Source organism: Protopterus annectens, chromosome 1.part0 (assembly GCF_019279795.1).
Source record: "Protopterus annectens isolate FY-2018-M chromosome 1.part0, PAN1.0, whole genome shotgun sequence".
Classification (NCBI taxonomy): Eukaryota; Metazoa; Chordata; order Ceratodontiformes; family Protopteridae; genus Protopterus; species Protopterus annectens.
Window position 1 is genome coordinate 415,488,917 of NC_056725.1, and position 22,532 is coordinate 415,511,448.

General features: G+C 43.2%; 1 protein-coding gene across 2 annotated transcripts in view; it reads left to right on the forward strand.

Annotated features, from left to right (window-relative positions):
* CUL9 (cullin 9) overlaps positions 1–22,532 on the forward strand; it is a 2,881,018-nt gene that overhangs the window by 297,792 nt on the left and 2,560,694 nt on the right. For both annotated transcript variants that reach the window (XM_044060287.1, XM_044060293.1), the window contains exon 6: positions 7,620–7,807. In XM_044060287.1, coding sequence (XP_043916222.1) covers positions 7,620–7,807 — 188 coding nt within the window. The remainder of the gene's footprint in view (positions 1–7,619; positions 7,808–22,532) is intronic.

Consider the following 22,532-nt stretch of genomic DNA (forward strand, 5'->3'; position numbering starts at 1 on the left):
ATCACGGTCAGTTCTGAGCCCTACCCTTCCGTCTCGCCACAGCCCCCAAGGTGTTCACCAAGGTCATGGTAATAGTAGCGGCTCACCTGAAGTTTCAAGGGATACGGGTCTATTCGTACCTGGACGATTGGCTCCTTGCCGCTTTCCACCAGGCGTCTACTTTGTCAGGCCAAAGAGTATTTCCTGAAATTGTCAGACTTGCTGGGCATTACGATCAACAAATCCAAGTCTTCTCTAGACCTTGTTCAGATCTTGGACTACATAGGAGCGAGAATTGATACGTTTCAAACCAAGGTCTTTCTAACTCCAGAAACTTGCGACTTTGTGTTTGTGATCCTTCAGTCTCATCTTCCTCTAGCTGAGGCAGTTTTAAGAGCCTTAGGTTCCATGGCAGCCACCATTACTCTTCTCCCCAGTGCTCGTCTTCATATGCGGGTTCTGCAGTGGACGCTAACAGTCCAGTGGTCCTTTTTGGATCTGCCATTGAAGCATCCTATTCACATAAGCAACACGTGCAGTAATTCCCTCCTTTGGTGGATACGCTGCCCAGAACTAGTAGAAGGGCGTGCATTTGTTGCAACCCCTCCCCAAGCCACGGTGACAACGGATGCCTCCTAACTAGGGTGGGGGCATTGTTCGGGCAGGACAGTCAAAGGCAGGTGGTCCTTGAATGAGACCAAATTGCATATCAGTGTTCTAGAGATGAGGGCGGTCTTATTAACGTTACAGGCCCTTCATGCCTTTCTTCCACTGGGAACAATTGCAGTTCAGACAGTATGTCAGTGGTCTGGTACATCAACAAGCAGGGAGGAGCCTGGTCTTACCCCCCTTTGTCGCGAGGCCATGAGTGTGTGTGAATGGGCGATTTCCACCAGCCGTTTTCTGGTAGCAGCCACATTCCAGGTCGATCTAACATACTGGCGGACAAACTGAGCAGGACTATTCTAATGCCTTTCGAGTGGTCTCTGAATCTTTCTGTAGCAGAGCAGATCTTCCTCGAGTGGGGTCGGCCTTGCTGAGATCTCTTTGCATCTCCTTCCAACAGGAAGTGCAGCGATGGATGCCAGATGGATTTCCTTTTGCATCCTTCAGGTTTACAGTGATAAAGATGTGTCTCTTCCTGGTAGGATAAATGCCCATTCTACCGGGTCCATGGCTTCGTCAGCTGCTTTTTGGTCTAGTGTGTCTTTGGACGATATTCGTTTGGCGGCTACTTGATCCTCATCTCACACCTTCATTTTTCATTATAAATTGGACATGGTTTCCAGAGGGAGAGCATCCTTTGTCTCTGCCGTACTCTGAAATATCCTTCTGTGAGAGCCACCCAGGGTTTTGGTAGCTGGGGACTCTGTCCCACAAGTTGATGTTTACTTCAGATAAATATGTACTCACCATAACGTTCCTTCTGAGTAGTTAGACTTCATTTGTCATCAACCCTCCCTTCCTCCTCCCCCCTGACCTTTTCTTGGTGCTTTCCTGCATTGGCAGACAGGAGAGAGCACCCATGCGTCTCTCCTGTTTTTCTTTGTTTGTGAAGGTTTTTGGATTGGGTTCATGTGAAGGGTATAGCAAACTCAATCTGAGGGAAGGAAGGAGAAGGAGGGGTATTATGGGTAAGGGGGGGGGGGCTGGTGAAACTGCCATCTCTGATCCGGTCCGGATCTGACAACCATAGGTTGATGACAAATGAAGTCTAACTACTCAGATGGAACGTTATGGTGAAGACATAACTTCTTTGCAACAATGGTTCATCTTGTTCCTGGGTTTCACAGTCCAGAAGGAGGTTGAGACCTAATTCAAGCTAATAGGGTCAGACCTTTTTTGTTGCCCAGTTCCAACATTGCTAGCCTGTTAAATTTTCAGTTTCAATTCAATTCAACTGGTGTATTCTTTGATCAGAGTTCCCCCATCTGCAATTTTTGCTTGCTTACTAAAATTTCTGGCAGACTGTAGCACATTCAGTTGCTGAGCTATTTTTTTTTAAAGGGAGTCCTTCATTTGAGACCTGCAGAGAGAGATTTCTCCTACTTAGAAGCTAAACTTTGAGTTAAAAATGATAACTTTACCTCCTTTTGGAATTTGCAGAGATAAGTAACCTTACACATTTTCCTAGTAGCGGTCACATCTGACAACAGGATAGCAGAGTAATCGGCCCTTTTTCCCCATAATTTGACTGTGACACGTGTAGTGTCAGCAGTAACGTGTAGTATAACTAACTAGTCTTTTTGCCATCTATCAGAAAAATGGGAAACTGTCTGCATTTGTCAGATGTGCATAAGCATCTAAACTACTACACAAGAAAGGTCAAATTTAGAACGGCTCATTAATTTTTTGTTTCCTTCAAGAAAAGGAAGAAAGGACTTCTAGTTAGTAAACAGCCATCTGAATAGTTAGTAAGCTGTATTACCATCTGATGTGACAATGCAATAAATCTTCGGAAGCCACACTTAGAGGAAACTTTTACTGTGGCAGTGGTGACCTGAACACATTTCAAAACTGTGAAAAATGTTACTGCACAAGATGTTTAGTAAGCATCTGCATGCTTTGTGATTCACAGATGTACTGCATAAATAGATAGTGGACTCTGTCTGGCGGCAAAGTAGGTTTTTCAAATGTCTGTCCAGCTGCTTATACTGTTGCAGTGTCCCACTCCAAATGAGATAGTAGTGAGTAAGATACAGTAGTATGAGGTCTTCAGACAGTGATCACTGTAACAGTAAAGCTACCCTTTCTCCATTCCCAAGGGGCACTGTATGCAGTTATTTACAGTTTTCTTATTTAGAACTTTTTTCTTTTGTATGTATTTTAGTTATTGTTCCTAAAAGTATGTAGACTGACACACTGGTTCCCTTTGTGGCTTATTTTTATTGCTGCCTTTTATTATATGTATTTTCTATTACAGACTCCTTTGTGTCTTTTTTGAGCTCAAAGAACTGCAAAAACTACCTGACAGTGGTAGCTTTATTGGACTGCCTTGCATGCCTTCCGTGTTTCTATGGTATGTAAACACAGAGGCAAATTAAACCTACACAGGGAATGTGAGACTACTGTCTGAAAAAAAATGATTGAGAAGAAAAGATGACCGATAAAACTTTTTATATTTTATTGCTAACAGTGACCGCTCTTCAAAGAGCTTCTGATTTAAACATCATCTGTAACTGTATTGTGTCCATTCCACATTCAGTGTTTATCTGACACATGATCTTTGAACTCTGTGTGTACCCTTTCACTGATGAGCACTTTGGGGCACTGCTATACAAATCTTCAGTATGTTGTGCTCATAATATGAAATGATGAATTCCCACAGTTATATTACTGCTGTGTATTGCAAAGATTACCATGCTTTCTTGTCTACTGACAAGCAGGATGTTTGCATTCTGCAGTCTAGTCATTTTTAGGACACTTTATCCTTGTAAGTGTTAATATAACAGATGGTCAAAAGTTATACAATTAAAATAACTTGTCACAAAGGTAATAAAACTAAAGTCATGTCTCTGGCCTCTGAGATCCAGGGAAAGACGTAACTGTACCCTAAATAACCCCTGTGTTGACCAGTGGCATAGGCACTACAGGACCAGGCAGAGGAGGATGGGAGTGAGCTGCTGATACCAGCTCACCCATCCTGGCTAGAGGGAAGGAGCTTGTTTTACTGCTCTCCTGACACCTGCTGGAGTACAGTTATATTGTCCACAGCAAAGAGCCCGGCATACTAATACTGCATAGTGGTGAGATATTTAGCTGGCAGGTTGCACATGCAGTTGTAGAGTGTGCAAGCTGTTGAGGAGATTGGGACATCTGCGGGATCAGCAGTCTGGCTTGCTTCCTTCCTTTTACCTGACTCACACCTACATCTGGGAATGAATGGGTTAAGGGGTCCCACCCAGTTCAGGACTGAATGTGTCAGTTGGGTGCAGGAAGGGAAAGTCCCTGATCATATCCTCCCAGTCAGTCCTATGCGTCCACAGGAGAAAAAAATCTTAAAGTTGTATAGGTCATTTGAAACTTTCCAAACTAGGATGGAAAAATGTTTGTTTTGTGGGGTACAGCAACATAATGCTTAGCTTCGGCAGTGGACAAATCTGTAAGACTTCAATCAGCATGTGTATTTTAATATTTTTGAGATACACGAAGATGGACAGAAACAAGCTGTGTGAAAGACAGAAATCTTTATATGTTCATTAATGGTTTGAAAATTCCATGCGTTTGTCATGCAAATGAATGTCCAACACTGCAGAGCAATTTTGCCCACTCTATTTCTTGGTCAGTGATAGAACTTTATTCAGACGTGTTAGAGTAAAATGCACAACACACAAATAGCAACGTTTTCATTGACTTATATTGTACTTCATATGACCGAAATAAAAAGTTGATACACTTTGATCATCTGCTTATTTAGTGCTGGGTTGCTTTGTCAGAACCTGCTGATTGTAAGCTTATATAAGAAGTTTCCTGAAATAGATGTGCTCAAGTAGTTTTTTAGTTTATTGTACGGTATAGAGGGTAGTATCTAACTTAACAAGAGCAACACTAAAATATTGTTCAATATTTGTTTATATATTAGAATGTTTTATCACAAAAGTTGAGCTTGAAAGGTCATACCAGTAATGTACGTCTTGAAAAGAATACCTCAAACATTAAAGTTTCATTTTCATAATGAATGGATTTTAGTTGCTTTTACATTTAAATGAAGTTTGTGAGAAGAGATGTTTCAAATGCTTTGCAGTGGTTTCCATGCAGTCGTTTCCATGTTGTGCATCTTTTAAGTTTTGGTTTTAAATATAATCTTTTCTGCTTTTATTTAAATAACTATTTTTAAAGTGGAGATGCTTTAATATTTTATGCATGTAACATCATATGTTTGGCTGCAGTAGTGATTTATAGACAGCGCATGTAATGTACTATTTTGGATTCATTGGTAAGGTAGTATTACAGCTAGTTTGTTTTGGGCAAGAAATCTTTAAAAAAGCTGTCTGACGTTCCCACTCTGGCTAGTAAACAAGGAGCCTCAACCCTCACCACTGACACTGGAGAGGGACATTCACTTGGAACAAAAACAGCTGCACCCACTATTTCCAGATGCAGCTGTCTGCATCAAGCACGGTTTCTCTTAAGAGCGTACAGGGAAAGCACTCAGCCCAGGGTCTGGGTTTCTCTGTCTGCCTCTCCCCAGATACCTAGTAAGGCTCCCCACTAGCACAGCTGTAGAGTTAAGTCCTCAGCCGAGTGTCCAAGCCAAGTCCTCCAGCATCCTGTTTGTGAAACCAGTACTTTGTGTCTCTGCTCCAACTAGCATATATACGTGCGCGCACACACACACACACACACACACACACACACACACACACACACACACACACACACACACACATCAAGAAAGGCTGACACAGATTTACCAGCTATGCCCCCCCTTCTGTCCAGATTATTAAGGTAGTTACACTGCCACCAGACACCCCAAAGCCAGCTACTCTAAGGCTCTTGCTAGGTACCCAATTATACTGAGTGAAATTTGTATTGATACAGATGTTAATGTTGACCAAACAGCCAGGCATTCAGGAGTGGCCATAGTGTCACCAGTAGACATAAGTACTCTCAAAGGTTAAAATCTTCTCTAAAGGACTAGTTACAATGAAAAGTTTTAATATATTTCTTACAAAATTAGCACAGTTGCAGGAAAACAATGCTTAGCTAATCTCACTGTATTTTCCTGACTGATGTAAAGAATTATTATTGCCTAGTTACTTACTAGAGCAAGGCAAGATGAAGTAGGTGAGAGATCCTTCTTTGTTGGGTAACAAAAACAGAGTGCTCTGAGACTTCAGTCTCACCTAGTATTAAACATTATTTTACTGATGGATTGCAGAATGACAATCATATGCATCTGGACATCTGCTTCCCATGCAGCCCCCCATTGCTAGGACCTGCCGGGATTTAGCACCTGTGTGTCAGTAATAAACACACACAGCCTTGCTAAGATCTGCTGCAGCCCCTGGATGTCATAAAACACTTTCAAAACTCCACCCTTCCAAAGTAACAATTAATTCACCGCAGTGACAATGCAGGAAGCTTCCTAGTACATATTTTTTTGTCTATCTGCATTGAGAACTGTAAGATACAATCTTTATGGCCTAACGTAAGTAATTTATTTTTTTTTACTATTTTCCAAAGTCGGGTGGATTGAGATTAACCTCTTCTCTTCTAGTTATCCTCTGTTGCAATATATACATTTCAACAGTTGCAGTAATATATGCACATTTCTTCTTCTGTCCAGCAGGATACACTGTTGATGCATTTTTAACGCAAGCATCTGTACAAATCAGTTTGCTATACAAATAAATCCACAAAATAGCTGACTGCTCAAGGAATGGCTCAGTACCCGGAATGTAGTTAAGCAGCTTTATTGAAGGCTCTCTCCACCAAAAAAATACTGTAGTAAAAACAGAACACAATACACATACGGTTGAGCGCTTTCATCTGCTGTAGCAGATTTCATCAGAACCACAGCAGATGAAAGCGCTCAACCGTATGTGTATTGTGTTCTGTTTTTACTACAGTATTTTTTTGGTGGAGAGAGCCTTCAATAAAGCTGCTTAACTACATTCCGGGTACTGAGCCATTCCTTGAGCAGTCAGCTATTTTGTGGATTTATCAGTGGTTTCTTCTTTTACTTATTATTAGTTGCTATACAAATAACATGTAATTCTTTACAAAATTCCAGCTAGCTGTGCTGGCATATGTTACACATCCACTGCCCTACTTCTTCTGGCATTCCTGGCAATACCTCACATCGCCACAAGCTGTATCACTTCTATATAACCTTCATCTTTCATTCTTAAACTGTAAATACAGCGCTACCAAATTGTGAAGGTTTTGACAAAACATTGGACACCTTTATAAGAAAACAAAAGAATAAACGTAACTGCATACTGTCTCAGTGAAGAGTGAGAGATGTGCATTTGTTGTCTGCTGTTGGAAAGACTGTTACAGACACACATTACTAGTATTGTTTTATTTGCTAGAGCTTCCATTAAAAAAATCAGTTGTGGTGATAGATGGGGTGGTAGCAAACTATGCAAGATATGTCAGATTTCCTTTTTCCTGGCAAAAGTCTGCAGCTTTCCCTCTGTAGGGGATGCCCAGACTTGTCCAAGCTGAGAAATGTAATTTTTCAGGTCTTTCTAGACTGTCCTGGAGCGTACTACCAGTGAGCCATGCCTTGTAAACGTCCCAGAAGTCCATAACCCTGCCGCATGTATTGTTCACCTGAATTCCCAGATGTTTCCCTGCTTCCTTTACCCCTGTCCTCCCAGAAGAAGAAAAAACTTCACTTCAGCAGCCCATTTTTTAGAATTTCTTTACTTCATTTTGTCTAGATTTATTTTGGATTCTGAAATAAGCATTACTTACAAGAACATTTGTTGAAAATATTGTTTAAAATACAATTTGTTCATATTCCATGACCAGGAAAAGTGCAGTATTCACAGATAGCTTACAAGTAGTTGTGGTAACTATTTTCCCTTTAAGATCATCTTTGATTTGTCTGTCCAGTTTTGTGTGAATGTTGACGAACACCATTTTAGTTCCTGAACTTAAATTGCTCTTGCTTTTGTTTGCTTTTTCAGTTGCCCCAAACCTCTGCAAACCTTTAGGGGGACTCTACACATTGCCATACCTTACAGACTGTAGTAATGAAGATTCTGAGGTGCTGAATCGGGCGGAATGGTGGGAGGTGCTCTTCTTCATTAAAAAACTTGAACCAAAGCAGCAGCAGGATGTTATAACTTTGATTCGGCAAAGCATGGATGATCCGGTTAGTTGCATTTGATGCAGTTCCTGCATGTATATCCAGAAGTGTTAACTGCTACTGTGAGAGATTCAGAGATAACCTCTTGCATGCAAGGTGAAAAGTATAGTACTATCATGTGGATAGAAAGTACATGGATAACTTAATTATGATTAAACCTAAATAGCATATTGTAGTGAAGTGACAAAATGCTGTAAGACTAAAACTAACAAAAAAAATACTGCTTGGTTTAGCTCACTAACATGAACTGTGGTTAAACTATTACTATTGCTCAAACCTCTCACAATCGAGTAGAACTTATTATTACCATTGCTATTCCAGTGGTGTGTTTACAAACTCCATAACCATTATACCAACTTCCCACTCATAGTGAAAAAGTTCTTCTACCTAGCTGTTCTCTTTCCTTCGTAGTTTAATTACACAACATATTGAAAAATAAAGATTTATTTATTTTCTAATTCATGTAAAAGTAACTCAGAGTGTTTGCATGGAGTGCATCTTACCCAAGTACTGTGTGTCCACATCCCCTTTGATACATTTGTCAACAGTGCATAAGTTAGGGTCTATATTACATTCTCGAAAGCCGACAATGTCGAATCTGACATTGTCGACACGAGAATAGCGAAACTGCAGAACATCGAACAAGTAAAAGCAAATCCATAAGGGGAGATTTCCGTTTACTTCAATGTAGTGCAGTCTTGGAGTTGGTATATTTAAGTAGCGGGGGGGTGTGCAGGGGGGCTTTCCCCCTCCCTACACTGATCAGTTTTTTTGCTTTGTTTTTATTTTTTTTTTTTTGTGTGAACATTTGATGTTTTAACAGTTTGATCACTAAACGTCGACCTTTAGTGATTCGAACAGTTAAATATTCAATGTTCTAATGTAGACCCGTAAGTTATACTACTTTGCGAAAGTTTCATCTGAGAGGTGCGCAAGTAATAGAAAGTTAGTTTTTCATACAACTTAGTTGTTAAAAAAACTAATCTGTATTTTGTTTTTATGAAAATCCTTTTGTACTAATCACTGCTGAACCAAGGGTGTGATGACAGAGCACAAGGGATGCTGACAGATTTCTGTAAAAGTTTTTTGTCTTCTTCCTAATATAAACGTATTTCAGCACTTTTTTAAAATAGTTAAAAACAAACACCGCTGAGCAAAACAATGGAGGATTGCAGTCTCATTTAAATCACAAGTAGCTCCTAAATCCAATAGCCAATGATGTAAATAATCCAAGTGCAGGCGAGGTATGTAAAAAGCAGGTTTATTAATAAAAAGAGGTGAGCTTTCATGAGCTTCTTCAGACCTATACAACTAAACTGTCTGTAAACATCAGTTTAAAAAGCCAAAATGGCGCCAAAATCCTGTCCATTATTTAAAGGTACATGGCTCATTAAAAATATCATGTAAAAAAGTCATATATAAAATTCCTATACACCATCATAAAACAGTACGGCATTTCAAAACAAAGCCATTCATATTCATATCCATTATTGGAATAAATAAATCAAAAGTATGTGTGACAGATGGGGGGGGGGGGGGAATTTTAGTAACATAACTATCAAAACATTGACAGAGCATCTATGCATATAAAGGTTCAAAAAGACCCTACTGGCCACAAAGTAAAAAACTCTTCATAGCCTCTTAACATCTTTTGGACAATAACCTTCTTGATTTCAGCAGAGGTCCCTACATGACCACATGCGACAAATGCAATTTTTGTCCATATATAGAAACCGACCCTGTCTTCCGATATCCATATGGTTCGGGTATTTACTACATCAGGACGAGGGGTAATTGTATGTCCAGAGATGTAGTTTACCTAGCCTGCTGCACAGTCTGTCCAGCCTACTATGTAGGCAAGACCAATAGGACACTGAGGGATAGGATTCGTGAGCATGTATACCACACAAGGAGAGGTACTACACATAATGCACTATCCAAACACACTAATGACAAAGGTCAAGAGCATCGTTTTAAGTTCAGGATCTTGGAACAGATCTCAAGGACATACAGGAGAGGGGACATTAACAATTATACAGAGACCAGGGAAATCCATTGGATTATTAAGTTTAGGGCAGATATCACCCCAGGTCTCAATGGAAGGGTTCCCCTGACCTCTGCTGAAATCAAGAAGGTTATTGTCCAAAAGATGTTAAGAGGCTATGAAGAGTTTTTTACTTTGTGGCCAGTAGGGTCTTTTTGAACCTTTATATGCATAGATGCTCTGTCAATGTTTTGATAGTTATGTTACTAAAATCCCCCCCCCCCCATCTGTCACACATACTTTTGATTTATTTATTCCAATAATGGATATGAATATGAATGGCTTTGTTTTGAAATGCCGTACTGTTTTATGATGGTGTATAGGAATTTTATATATGACTTTTTACATGATATTTTAATGAGCCATGTACCTTTAAATAATGGACAGGATTTTGGCCATTTTGGCTTTTTAAACTGATGTTTACAGACAGTTTAGTTGTATAGGTCTGAAGAAGCTCATGCTAAAAGCCACCTCTTTTATTAATAAACCTGCTTTTTACATACCTCGCCTGCACTTGGATTATTTACATCATTGGCTATTGGATTTAGGAGCTACTTGTGATTTAAATGAGACTGCAATCCTCCATTGTTTTGCTCAGTGGTGTTTGTTTTTAACTATTTATCTTTGAGCTTGTTGTTCCGTTGAGCATTCACTCCACTGGTCCTCTTTATTCATTATATATACTTTTTTAAAATAACTTTATTGACTTTTTTGTTTAAAAAAGTGATGTCCTACCTGAAATCACTGCTTCAGTATTCCAAACAGATGTGTGTTCACTGCTGATGTCCAACTGGGCTACGAAAGTCTAAACCTTCCCAGTAGCATACGTCCGGTATGTGATCTCAATTTGCACTTGTAGGGATATATAAGTGATCATGAGTGTAAATCCTGAGACTGTCGCTATCAGCCTGAATGCAGATATCATACCGGTTTGATGTTCACGTGGTCATTTGTACCGTTAGCCTTCACAATTGTAGATAACTGCCCAGCTGGGGAGCCTGCCTTCTTTAAACTGTTTTGTTGTGATTTTGTTAATGTCAGCTTGGAGGGGTATGTGTGTGTGTGGTAAACAGACACCATACAAAGACCTCCATACCCCCACTGTCTTTTCCGCTAAGGCGCAGTACACAGCTACAAATCTTGCTTCATTTGCCATTCAGTTGTACCCAAGACATTGCTTTCTTATTTCTTCATTGAGTGCATTCTTAGAGAGACTGTTAGTGAAGCATTTGGCCCTGTGTAAGATGGTAGACATCCTTACCTAATGTACCTTTCACTCCAAAGAAAGCACTCAAAAGTGTCCTAGGCATGAGACTCCCATCTGCCTGTTCTGCTGCTGATGTACTCATAGAGGCTGTAGAACCCACGGTATGTCTGACTGTTCTTCAGATGCCCTCTATTATGACCCAGTTGGAGTCTGTATGAAGTCAGAGGACTGCATGTCTGAAGAGTCCGCTACTGCAGCTTAGAAGGGGGGAATCACAGATCATTATCTCAGAGGGATCAGAAGGCATCTTGGAAATGTTTGTGTGGGATGAGATTCCTGGAAAACTAGAGTGCCAGGGGTTGGAGCCTCATTGTTTGTTTCAGTCAAACATCACCCCCAACGAAAAGGCAAAAAAAGTAAACATGTTTCCTCTCCTCCTAGGGATGAGTGGGGTGGACTTTTGTCAGTGCCTGTTAAAGGTTATTATGGCTCTTAATCCTCCTTTTTTTCAGCTCCTCCGCACACTCCACAGACTATTACTGTAGAATCATCTGAATTTTAAGGATCCTCAGATTCTGATGGCCATTCCTTAGCATACTCTTCTCAAATGCACTGTCCTGACCAGTTGCCTTTTGAGGAGGATTCCCTCTCTATCATTTCCCATGTGGAAAAGGCAACCTTTGGAGAACCCATTATAAATGCAACAGAATGTTTTGAGTGGGAGTGTAAGCAAATCTCTGATGTCCAAGAGAGATACTGTAGTCTGTTAGTGGGTAGTCCAGTCCCTTCCCCCAGTCCGTCCAGTCCTGAAGGCCTTTTTAAACACCTTCAAATCCACAGCTTCTGACTCTCAGCCCCACAGCTTCCAAAAGGCCAGACAAATTCTACAAGGTTCCAGATAAGTTAGTTTTTAAGAATCCTTTTGCAGACCTTGTAGATGGTTTCTCTTAGGCAAAGGAAACAGCTGATCTACTCCCAAATGTTAATGTCCTACCATTAGACAAGGATAGCAGGGGCTATGGATAGGTGGGGAAAAAGGCCTATACTTGTACCTTGGCCTTCAGGGCCATTAATTATCAGATCCAGTTAACCAAATAACGCTCATCAATCCATAACAATCTGAACAAGGCTGTCCTTTACATGTCAAGTGTAGATTCCAAGCAACAAATTTCATCCTTAGTAAGTCAGGCTACTCAGTACTAGGCATAGTGTTGGATGCAGTTACTATGCTGTTGAGGACTCTTGCAGAACAGCTGATTGTCATTTAGAGATTCACCTGGTTGCGTAATCAGCCCTTTCTAGACAACTTCAAGGCTTAATTTGTAGTTCCTCCTGGGCAGGTTCCTTTTGTTTGGACTACAGGCAACTAGCTTATTCAAAACCTTGCAGGAGCAAGGTTAAACTATGAAGGACTGCAGCTTGATCCTCCTTACTTCTGTGCCCAGATTCCAGAGGAATTACCCAGCCAAGCCAAGTTCCTTTTTTAGAAGGGAACACAGGCTGCCTCAGAAATGCAAGAAGGTGCCCAGAAAAAGGATTCCAGAAAAAACCTTAAAGGGACACCAGATTTGGGGGGGCTTTCATTCACAGATAAGTCTCTGTGACGATCTTCCCAACCTTCCTCCCCTTCCTCCTTGGTCCTACCCTTGCCCTTTCAAAAAGCCTCATCGTTTCCATTGCAAACTGAGAAAAGATTACCACAGACAAGTGGATATTCACCATCATCAAAAAAAGGTGAGAGTATGCCCTGGAGAGAACTGCCACCCTTCAAAGGCATTCTACCTCTGCCGTATAACCAGTTAAAGCTATGAAACTTATATCCTTAACTATGAAACTTGTATCTTTGGTGATGTGAATATTGTCTGGAATAAAATCAATTGCCCCTCTCCCTCCCTAGCCATTAACTTTTATAACTTCACTCAAATAATCCTCTCCATTACATGACCTAACAAAATAAACCCTCCCGGATCCACTATAGAGTGGATCCTAGCATCAGATCCAAATAAAATAACCAATTCTGGCACAATTCCTGGTGCCTTTAGTGACCACCTGCCAGTCATTATATATTGCTCAACTAGTTCCTCCCCCGCACCAGCATCAATGCATTCGAACTTGTAACCTCAGTAGCTTCAACCCAGCTACTTTCTCAAATACTTTCAAACAAATGAATTGGCAAATTCTAAACATCCTTCCTCTTGACAAGGCTATAGAATACTTCAACTCTGTCTTCCTTGATGCTTAAACTCACTAGCCCCACTAAGAAACAAAAGGATAAAAACTAAAACTGCTCCTTGGCTATCCAAAGAGACAAAACAGATTATGCACCACAGAGACAAACTATGGAAGCTTTTACCAAAACGATAAACTGGCCAATACCTTGCTCCAATATAAAAGGCTCCGCAACTGTGCAAAACTACTAATCACCAAAGACAAAAAAATCCTACTATATCATACTTCAGTCCAATAACAATAAAACCCCCAGAAAATTCTGGAACTCAAACTCACTCCTCAATCCAGGCTCCAAGAATAATCCCTGTCCTGACCCAAGTAAATCTGACCTCGAACTAGGCTCTTTAACTCATTTTTCATAAAAACTATTACAACCCTCACCAAGACATTTCCCAATAATAACCCAACTGCTCTACACTCTCCCCCTTCTAACTCACCTCATCTGTTTGAACTCAAACCCATCTCCACTAACTTTATAAAAAACCTTTTGTCCAGACTTAAACCTTACTACAACGCTCCCGACAATATTCCCTCTTCCTTCCTAAAATGTGCTGCTAATGGCATTGCTCTCCCAATCAGCATCATCATTAACTGATCCATAAAAGAATCATACACCCCCAAACTCTGGCGCTCAGCTTATATTCTTCCTCTTCATAAAGGAGGCAAAAATACCCGCATCTCAAACTTTCGCCCCATTGCTTTGCTCTCCCCAATCTCCAAAATCCTAGAAAAATGCATCCACCTCCAACTTATGCCTTTCCTGACCCAAACCAATCTTCTCACTCCTACCCAGCATGGCTTCTGTCCAGGCCATAGCACAATAACCGCTCTACACACTTTCCTAGAAACTGTCAATCAAGCCCGAGATTCAGGACACTTAGTTTGTACTGTTTTACTCGCTTTGTCTAAAGCTTTTGATACTGTTTCCCACAAGCACCTTCTTTGTTAACTCTCAAACCTTAATCTCTCACATAATGCTTTATCCTGGTTCTCCAGCTATGTATCGGACAGATCACAGGCAGTCAAATGGAAGAACTCCATCTCTTCCTTCCTACCTACCCCAACTGGCGTACCACAGGGATCCATCCTTGGGCCAGTGCTTTTTAACATCTTCATCAGTATCTTTCACACTGCTATTCTTGATGCTAAAATCATTAAATACGCAGACGATTCAACCTTAGTCTGCTCTGCTTCAAACCTCTCTGAATTGCTGACTAAATCCCAAACTGCCTTCTCAACAACTGAAAACTGGATGCGCCTAAACCACCTTTCTCAATGCAAATAAATCAAAGATTTTACTATTCCCTCCCACAAAGACCATCTTCTACGATAAAAACAATTTCAAAGTCTATAGTCAAACCAACTCACCTATAGAAGTGGTCCCATCTGCCAAACTACTTGGCATTACTGTAGATGAACACCTCAAGTTTGGTATTCATATTCAACAAAATATTAAGAAAACCCACCAAAAGCTAGGTATGCTGTGTAGGAATAATCACTTTCTCTCCAAATCTACCAGGCAAACCCTGGCCTCGACTTATCTTCTTCCTTCCTTATTATACGGAGCCCCTCTCCTAACCAACCTGTACTCCTCTATCACCTCTAAACTAGAAAACTGCTACAACAAAATCTCTAAATTTGCCTGTAAGTCTAAAAATACCACCCATCACTGCCTAACCCTACAATCCATGAATTGGCTTGAACTCCCAAACTACCTAGACTATCTCCAACTCACTACTGCATATAGACTCATATTTCACCCAACAAAATGTCTCACTCTAACATCCCTCCCCCTTATACACCCAACAGAGCTCTCAGATCTGAAAATCAGAACTTAATTACTATCCATAAACCTAAACGTCCTGCTGGCCAACTTCCCCCATCTTTCTCACTAGGCAAAAAATGGAATTTCTTTCCCTCCACACTAAGAACCATACCAAACTCAGAAAACTTCAAAACCCAACTATTCAAACACCTGTCCACTAAATGGAAATGTACCTGTTTTCACCCAGCCTAATCAAAGGGGCTTCTCTCTCTGGTTCCCAAGCTCTACAACTCTCATAGTTGTCTTCCTATGAGCTTATCTAAGCTCTCAACAATTTCTGTAGCTTCTCTCTAAGCTCTCAACAACTCCTACAGCTACCCTCACACAGCCCAACCTTGTTAATATTGTAAATAGCATTCTACTGTTGATGTGTGCATGTAAAGCATACTTACAATGTTAAGTTGTCAATCTCGCCTTCATTCTTGCTTGATGGGTTCGGAGCCGATCCTCGGCTCCGACTCGGCACTTGCTAAGCTCGAGAGTCACTTTTACCAGCTCGGGGCAGCCCCATATCCCATGATGCAAGGCGGTAAGTACCCAGATCTCGTTTGCTGCTTCGCTGATGAGGTCCTCCTTTTACCAGCTCCTGGTAAGTGATTTTTACATTACTGTTTTTGCCCCTTTTTCTTCTAAAACTTTAAAATTAATAGTTTTAGTCCAGTTTTAGTCCCATTCTGACTAGAATTTCCCTGTCTCCTTAAAACTTTTAGTCAGACCTTCTCCCATCCCATCCCCCCCCCCCCCCTTGTTAGGGTGTGTGTGTGTGTGTGTGTGTGTGTGTGTGTGTGTGTGTGTTATTGATAGATTTTGGGATATTTAATATAATTTCTTGGACTGGTGTTGTTGTGTGTGTATTATTTCACCATGTCTAAGGAAAGGGTCTCAGGCTTTAAGAAGTGTGACTCGTGCTGTCAGAAGATGTCACTGACAGACGGTCACACTTCTTGCCTTTACTGCCTGGGGCCTCTTCACCTGCAGGACTCCTGTGCTATATGTCATTCTTTTAGCCAGAGAGTCCTGCAGGAGAGAAGAAATAAATTGATTTTGAGGGGCCTTCTTAAGCCGGAGGGCTCTCCGGCTAAGTCGGCTCCATCTAAAACTTCTAAGTCTTCCAAGGCCCAGGCTTCTGTGTCCAAGCCTGTGGCCTCGGCTCCGACTCTTTCAGAGTCGAGATCGGCTCCGGCTGGAGCCGATTCTGGTTTACACAAACCTTCGGTGCCGATTCTGGTTCGACCACTTCGGTGTCAGCCCCGATCGGTTCCGACCACCATGTGGCTCAGGCTTCGGTGTCGGCTCCGATCGGCTCCGACACCCTTACCTTTATGGCTGTATCGGCTCCAGCTGGAGCCGATGCATCGAAGCTAACTGTCGGTGCTGATAAGTTGTCGGCTCCGACAGCTTCTATGGTTTCATCGGCTCCGATGGTTCCTTCGAGGAAGAGGTCTAGGTCCCCTTCCTTGGAGCCGATACTCTCGGCTCCGGCTTCTCCTCTCCTCTCGGAGCGGAGCCATCGGAGCCAATCTTCAAGGTCATCCAGGCTTTCTGACCATGATTTAGAGAGAGTGGTCAGTAGATTATTAAAATCTCAGGCACTGGCCCAAATGCTACATAGTCAGTCTCAACAGACTACTATTAGCCCACACCCCATTGCAGTTCCTCCTTCGACTCTACCCCAGAGCTTGGAGTTGGAGTCTTCGGGAATAGTTTCTGCTACGGTTGAGGGACAGATACCCCCTTCTGCTCCTTCAGCCTCTACTCTTATCTCCTCTTCGAGACCTTCCTTAGAGGGATTCGGTGGTCGGGCTTCCTTGGTCTCCTCCGAGGGGGTGAGTGGCATCGGACCCTTGTCCAACCCCACTCTTCCCCTTGGAGCCTCGGCCTTGGTGAGCTCGGCTCCGACATCTGCCTCGGAGCCTTCCCTTTTGGTGGGTCCTGGAGTTCCTGGCTCTTCGGAACGGGTTCTCTCGGACCTCCCTGGGAGGGGAGCCTTCGAGGTGATGAAGAGTGTGCTGGCCACTGGACTCAGCCAGCAGTCTGTTCCCTTAGCTCCTCCCTCTATGGTGCCTGTTGACATCTCTGCCACTTCTCTTGCTCCCGGACCCAGAGATCCTCCGCCTCAGGTTTCCCTACTGGGAAGATCCCCCTCTTCCGAGGATTCTCCTGATTTGTCGGGAGATCCTCCACGGAAGAGGACCTGTAAGAGGAAACACGTAGACTCCCCCGAGTCTATCACTTCAGATACTGACTTAGATGAGTCAGAGTGATCCCCAAGATCCCCCTCTGAGGATGTTTCCTTCTCAGACATCCTAGAACTCCTTAGACAGAGGGGAAACTGGCCCACCAATAATCCCTCTGAGGATGAGTCAGTATACCTGGAGGCATTTGGATCTTGGCCCTCCACCTCCTGGGTGTCTCCGCCTTTTGATCCCCTTATGCAGGTTATTGCTCGAAAGGCGTGGGCTGCTCCTGACTCTGTAGAGCCAGTCCCTAGGAGGCCTTCTAAATTTATTACTGCCCCGGCGGACAAGCAATTCCTCACAAAAGGTGTCCCCGCTGATGCCATGGTGGTGGCGGCTGCCACTAAGAAGGAACTTGCAGATCCTTCCGTATCTTGTCCATCCTCCTAATAAGGACTCTAGGACCATGGATAGATATGGTAAGCGGATGTTCTCTTCAGCGACCTTTGCTATGCGTTCGCTGAACTACCTATGTCACTTCACCAGACTCCAGAGGGATATCCTTAAGGAGCTAGGTGAAGTAGTACAGGATCCTACAGCTGCAGGGGCTCAAGAAAAAATTGCTTCGCAGCTAGGAACCCTTAATTCTATTGCTAACTCCTCCATGCGACTGATATATGCTGCTGATGGAGCGAGTAGGGCCGCAGGTACAGGGGTGGCTCTTAGACGCCAAGCCTGGATGCGGCTCTGTAATTTTGCAGATCCCTTTAAGGCGTCCTTCACAAACTCTCCCTTTGATGGGTCAGCTTTGTTTGGCCCTCAAGTGAAGGAAAAGTTGACCAGGTGTGAGCAGGACGGCAAAACTCTTTCTGCCGTAGGAGTCCGTTTTTCCACCCCTTCTAGACCTTACCCCAAAGGGCAGAAGGGTGGCAAAATGTGGTTCCGCAAATCCCAAGGAGTCACGCCTGATTCACGTGGTCAGTTTACCCCTAGAGGCAGAGGGGGTAACAACAACAGATGCCGCTCTAGAGGCAGAGGGGGCCCACAAAACCAGGGAAGCAGAGAGCCTCTCTCTGACAAGCCCTTTCAGCATCCCTGAGATGTTGCCCGACTGTCCGTCCTTGGAGGCAGTCGGGGGAAGACTATCGCTGTACCCAGAAGCCTGGCGTTCCCTCACTCAAGACAGATGGGTACAGTCGATCATATCCGAGGGTTACAAAATTCCTCGAGGAAAGTCCTTTCTATCACTCAAATTCCCTTCCAGATGTACCACCCAGTCTAAGGGAAATTGCAGAGTTAGAAGTCTTAAAACTACTGCAAAAAAGAGCCATTCAGCCAGTTACAACAGATCATTCAGAGCCCGGAATCTACTCAAGGTTCTTTTTGGTCCCCAAAAAGACGGGAGACTGGAGACCAATATTGGATCTCAGCAGACTCAACAAGTCTGTGAGGAAGACAAGATTCCGAATGGTCACTCTTCAGTCAATTCTGCCCTTCTTACAGAAGGACAACTGGATGTGCTCAATAGATCTTCAGGATGCGTGCTATCACATAAAAATTCACAGACTCTCCAGGAGATTTCTCCGCTTTCGGCTGGGGTCCAGTCATTTCCAGTTCAGAGCCCTGCCCTTTGGTCTCACTACAGCCCCCAGAGTGTTCACCAAATGTATGGCAGTGGTCACGGCTCACCTGAGACGTCAAGGATTCCAGGTGTTTCCGTATCTCGACGACTGGCTCCTTTCAGCCACCACCAGGCATCAGCTTGTTCAAGCCAGGGATTACACGATAAATCTTTGTTCTCAATTGGGCATCTCGATCAACTCTGAAAAATCATCCTTATCGCCCTGCCAGTCTATTACTTTCATAGGCGCAAACTTAAACACTGTTCGGATGTCAGCTACCCTTACAGATCAAAGAATTTCAGACATTCAAAGTCATGTCAGGATCATTCTAGCCAACAAGAAGGTACAGGCCAGAATGGTTTTAAAGGTATTAGGCCTCATGGCTGCAGCCATTACTCTTCTTCCCCTGGCTCGCTTCTACATGCGCCTTCTTCAATGGATGTTGTTCACTCAGTGGTCTTACCAACAACTTCCAATGCGTCACCAAATACTGGTGACTCAGATTTGCAAGAATCATCTTGCTTGGTGGATCACTTCTCCCCAGATTCACCAAGGCAGACACTTTGTACCCCCATCCCTGGTAGCCACTGTCACCACAGATGCCTCCCTGATCGGGTGGGGGGGGTCATTATCAGGGCAGGATGGTTCATGGGACGTGCCAACCTTTCGAATACCACCTGCACATAAATGTCCTAGAGATGAGAGCAGTGCTTTTAACGTTGCAAGCCCTCAACGACTTTCTTCCCGTAGGGACAATTGCAGTCCACACAGACAACATGTCTGTAGTTTGGTATATCAACAAACAGGGCGGAACCAAGTCCTACCCCTTGTGTCGAGAAGCGCTCAGACTTTGGCAATGGGCGAGCTCCTCTCATCGGTCTCTGGTAGCAACGCACATCCCTGGGAAAACCAACATTTTAGCGGACAGATTGAGCAGAGCTATTCTCATGCCTCACGAGTGGTCTCTCAAGCAATCTATAGTGGAAGAGATTTTTCTGGAATGGGGTCGCCCATGTTGCGATCTTTTTGCTACTCCCCAAAACAGCAAATGCCCAGACTTCTCTCTCTTCCCCACTGCCAGGCCATCCCCCCAGAGACGCTCTGACCCAGGATTGGCCCCAGGGACTTCTTTATGCCTTTCCTCCTTTTCCTCTGATCCCTCAAGTTATCCAGAAAGCAACCGTTTTGAGAGCCAAATTGATTCTCATTGCTCCTTATTGGCCTCGACAAATTTGGTTTCCGTTCCTCCATCGTCACCTTTTGGTGCAGCCGTGGCATCTGGACCCAGTGCCAGATCTTCTGAATCACCAATCCGGTCAGCTGCACCGGTCTGTCCCCTCTCTCAACCTCACAGCATGGTTGCTCCACTTCCTTCCTTAGCCAGGCTTCCTATGATCTCTAACCCTGTTAGAGACATCCTAGTAGCTTCTTTAAAATCCTCTACCAGGAGGATTTATACAAGCAAATGGAAACGTTTCTCTTATTGGGCTAAAGCCAAGAATATTGATCCCTTCACTGCTCCAGTTCAAGCAGTTTTGGATTTCTTAGCGGAGATTTTTCACGCGGGCTCCTCTTCTTCCACAGTTAGAGTTCAGTTGGCTGCTATCTCGAACTTTCATGTCGGGTTCGCAGATCACAACATCATATCCCACAGGCTTTGTAGAGCCTTCTTGAAAGGAATTTTCCTCCTGAAGCCTCCAGTTAGGAGTCCTCCTCCTCAATGGGACTTAAATTTAGTGCTGACATCCTTGATTCTTCCCCCCTTCGAGCCAGCTGTTTTTTGTTCCCTGAAATTTCTTTCATGGAAAACTTTATTCCTGGTAGCTATTACATCGGCTAGGAGGGTGTCTGAACTTCATGCTCTATCTGTTCGCCCCCCCTATTTGGTCTTCCACAAAGACAGACTATCATTGAGAACTAATCCGACCTTTTTGCCTAAGGTCGCCTCAAAGACTAATTTGAATCAAGCCATTGATCTCCCTGTATTTTTTCCAAACTATTCAAACAGATCGGAACAAAACCTACATTATCTTGATGTCCACCGCCAACTCAGATATTATTTGGACAGAACAAAACAATTCAGGAAATCCGATCAACTCTTTGTTTCCTATGCTGATAAGAAGAAAGGCCTTCCTGTCTCAAAAGTGACCTTATCTAGATGGCTTTCTTCTGTCATCTCTGAAATTTATCGGCTCAGGGGAAAACAGCTGTGCTCAAAACCTAAAGCACATTCAACCAGAAGCTTAGCTACTTCTACAGCCTTTCAAGCTAGACTTCCTTTAGACACTATTTGTGCAGCGGCCACTTGGGCCACTCCTCATACATTTGTTTCCCATTACAAATTGGATTTGGCCTCCAGGGACAGAGCCAGTTTTGGCTCTACCGTCCTCAAGAGTCTGTTCCATTGAGCCACCCAGGATAGAGGTGCTAGGGACGCGGTCCCATCAAGCAAGAATGAAGGCGGGATTGACAACTTAACATTGAGAAGTTATGTACCTACCATAACGTTCCATGTTAGTTGTCTCCTCTCACCTTCTTTTTTGCGACCCTCCCTCCTTCCCCCAGGCCTGGACAGACCTTTCTCTACAAAGAATGATAGTTCTGAAGACCATACAGAGCTGGTCTTTCTACCATCCTACAGGTTTATTTCTCTTCTTCTTTCTTCCTTTGGGAAGTTATTATGCTAGGTGCTATTGCCCTTTTGTCATCAAACGAGATCTGGGTACTTACCGCCTTGCATCATGGGATATGGGGCTGCCTCGAGCTGGTAAAAGTGACTCTCGAGCTTAGCAGTGCCACGGAGCCGAGGATCGGCTCCGAACCCATCAAGCAAGAAAGAAGGCGAGAGAAGACAACTAACATGGAACGTTATGGTAGGTACATAACTTCTCATTTTCTTAAAATGTTTATATGTAAACTGTTTCCACACCTAACACACGTTTTCCTCAAATGAAGCTGTATGATCCCTACCCTTCAAGCTTAATGAATTTAACTACGCATGATATTGAATGCATTTATGAGCAACTGTTCTACATAATATTATCTTTAATGTTAAGTAACAGTTGTATCTAAATTGTATAATGCATCTTGGAGCTTTTCTCCCCGGGCCTCCACTGAAAATGGGTTAATTCGGCCCAGTGGACTTCCGTGGTAATCAAACTGCAAATAATAAATAAAATAAATATAGCTTCTCCCTCCCATCTTTTGGGAACTAGAGTCCCAAGGCACCAGAGAACCAATTCCTCCTCACTTTATGGGAAGAGGGTACTACTCTACTGATGTTCATCGTGCATACAGCTGCAGTCATAACAGATGGGTTCTCCTGCCGTCAGGCGGATCCTCGGTCGGCCGAATTCCAAAGTCTAGGTCTGGCGTCGGTTGTTGTCACTTCTTCCCTGACGTCAGTGCGACAGGGGTATAAAGGAACCAGCCAACGCCATTTTCTTCAGTCTTTCTTGCCGCGCGGTGCCCGAAGCAGAAGCAGGTCGCAAGTGCTGGTCGGCCAGCTCCTGAAATTACGAAAATTTTGAAACTGAAGTCTTCTTGAAAGCTAAGTACCCCGTTGGGGAAACTTTTCTTGCCTCAGACCGATGTCAGACAAAGTTAATTGTATTTCATGTGGGAAGC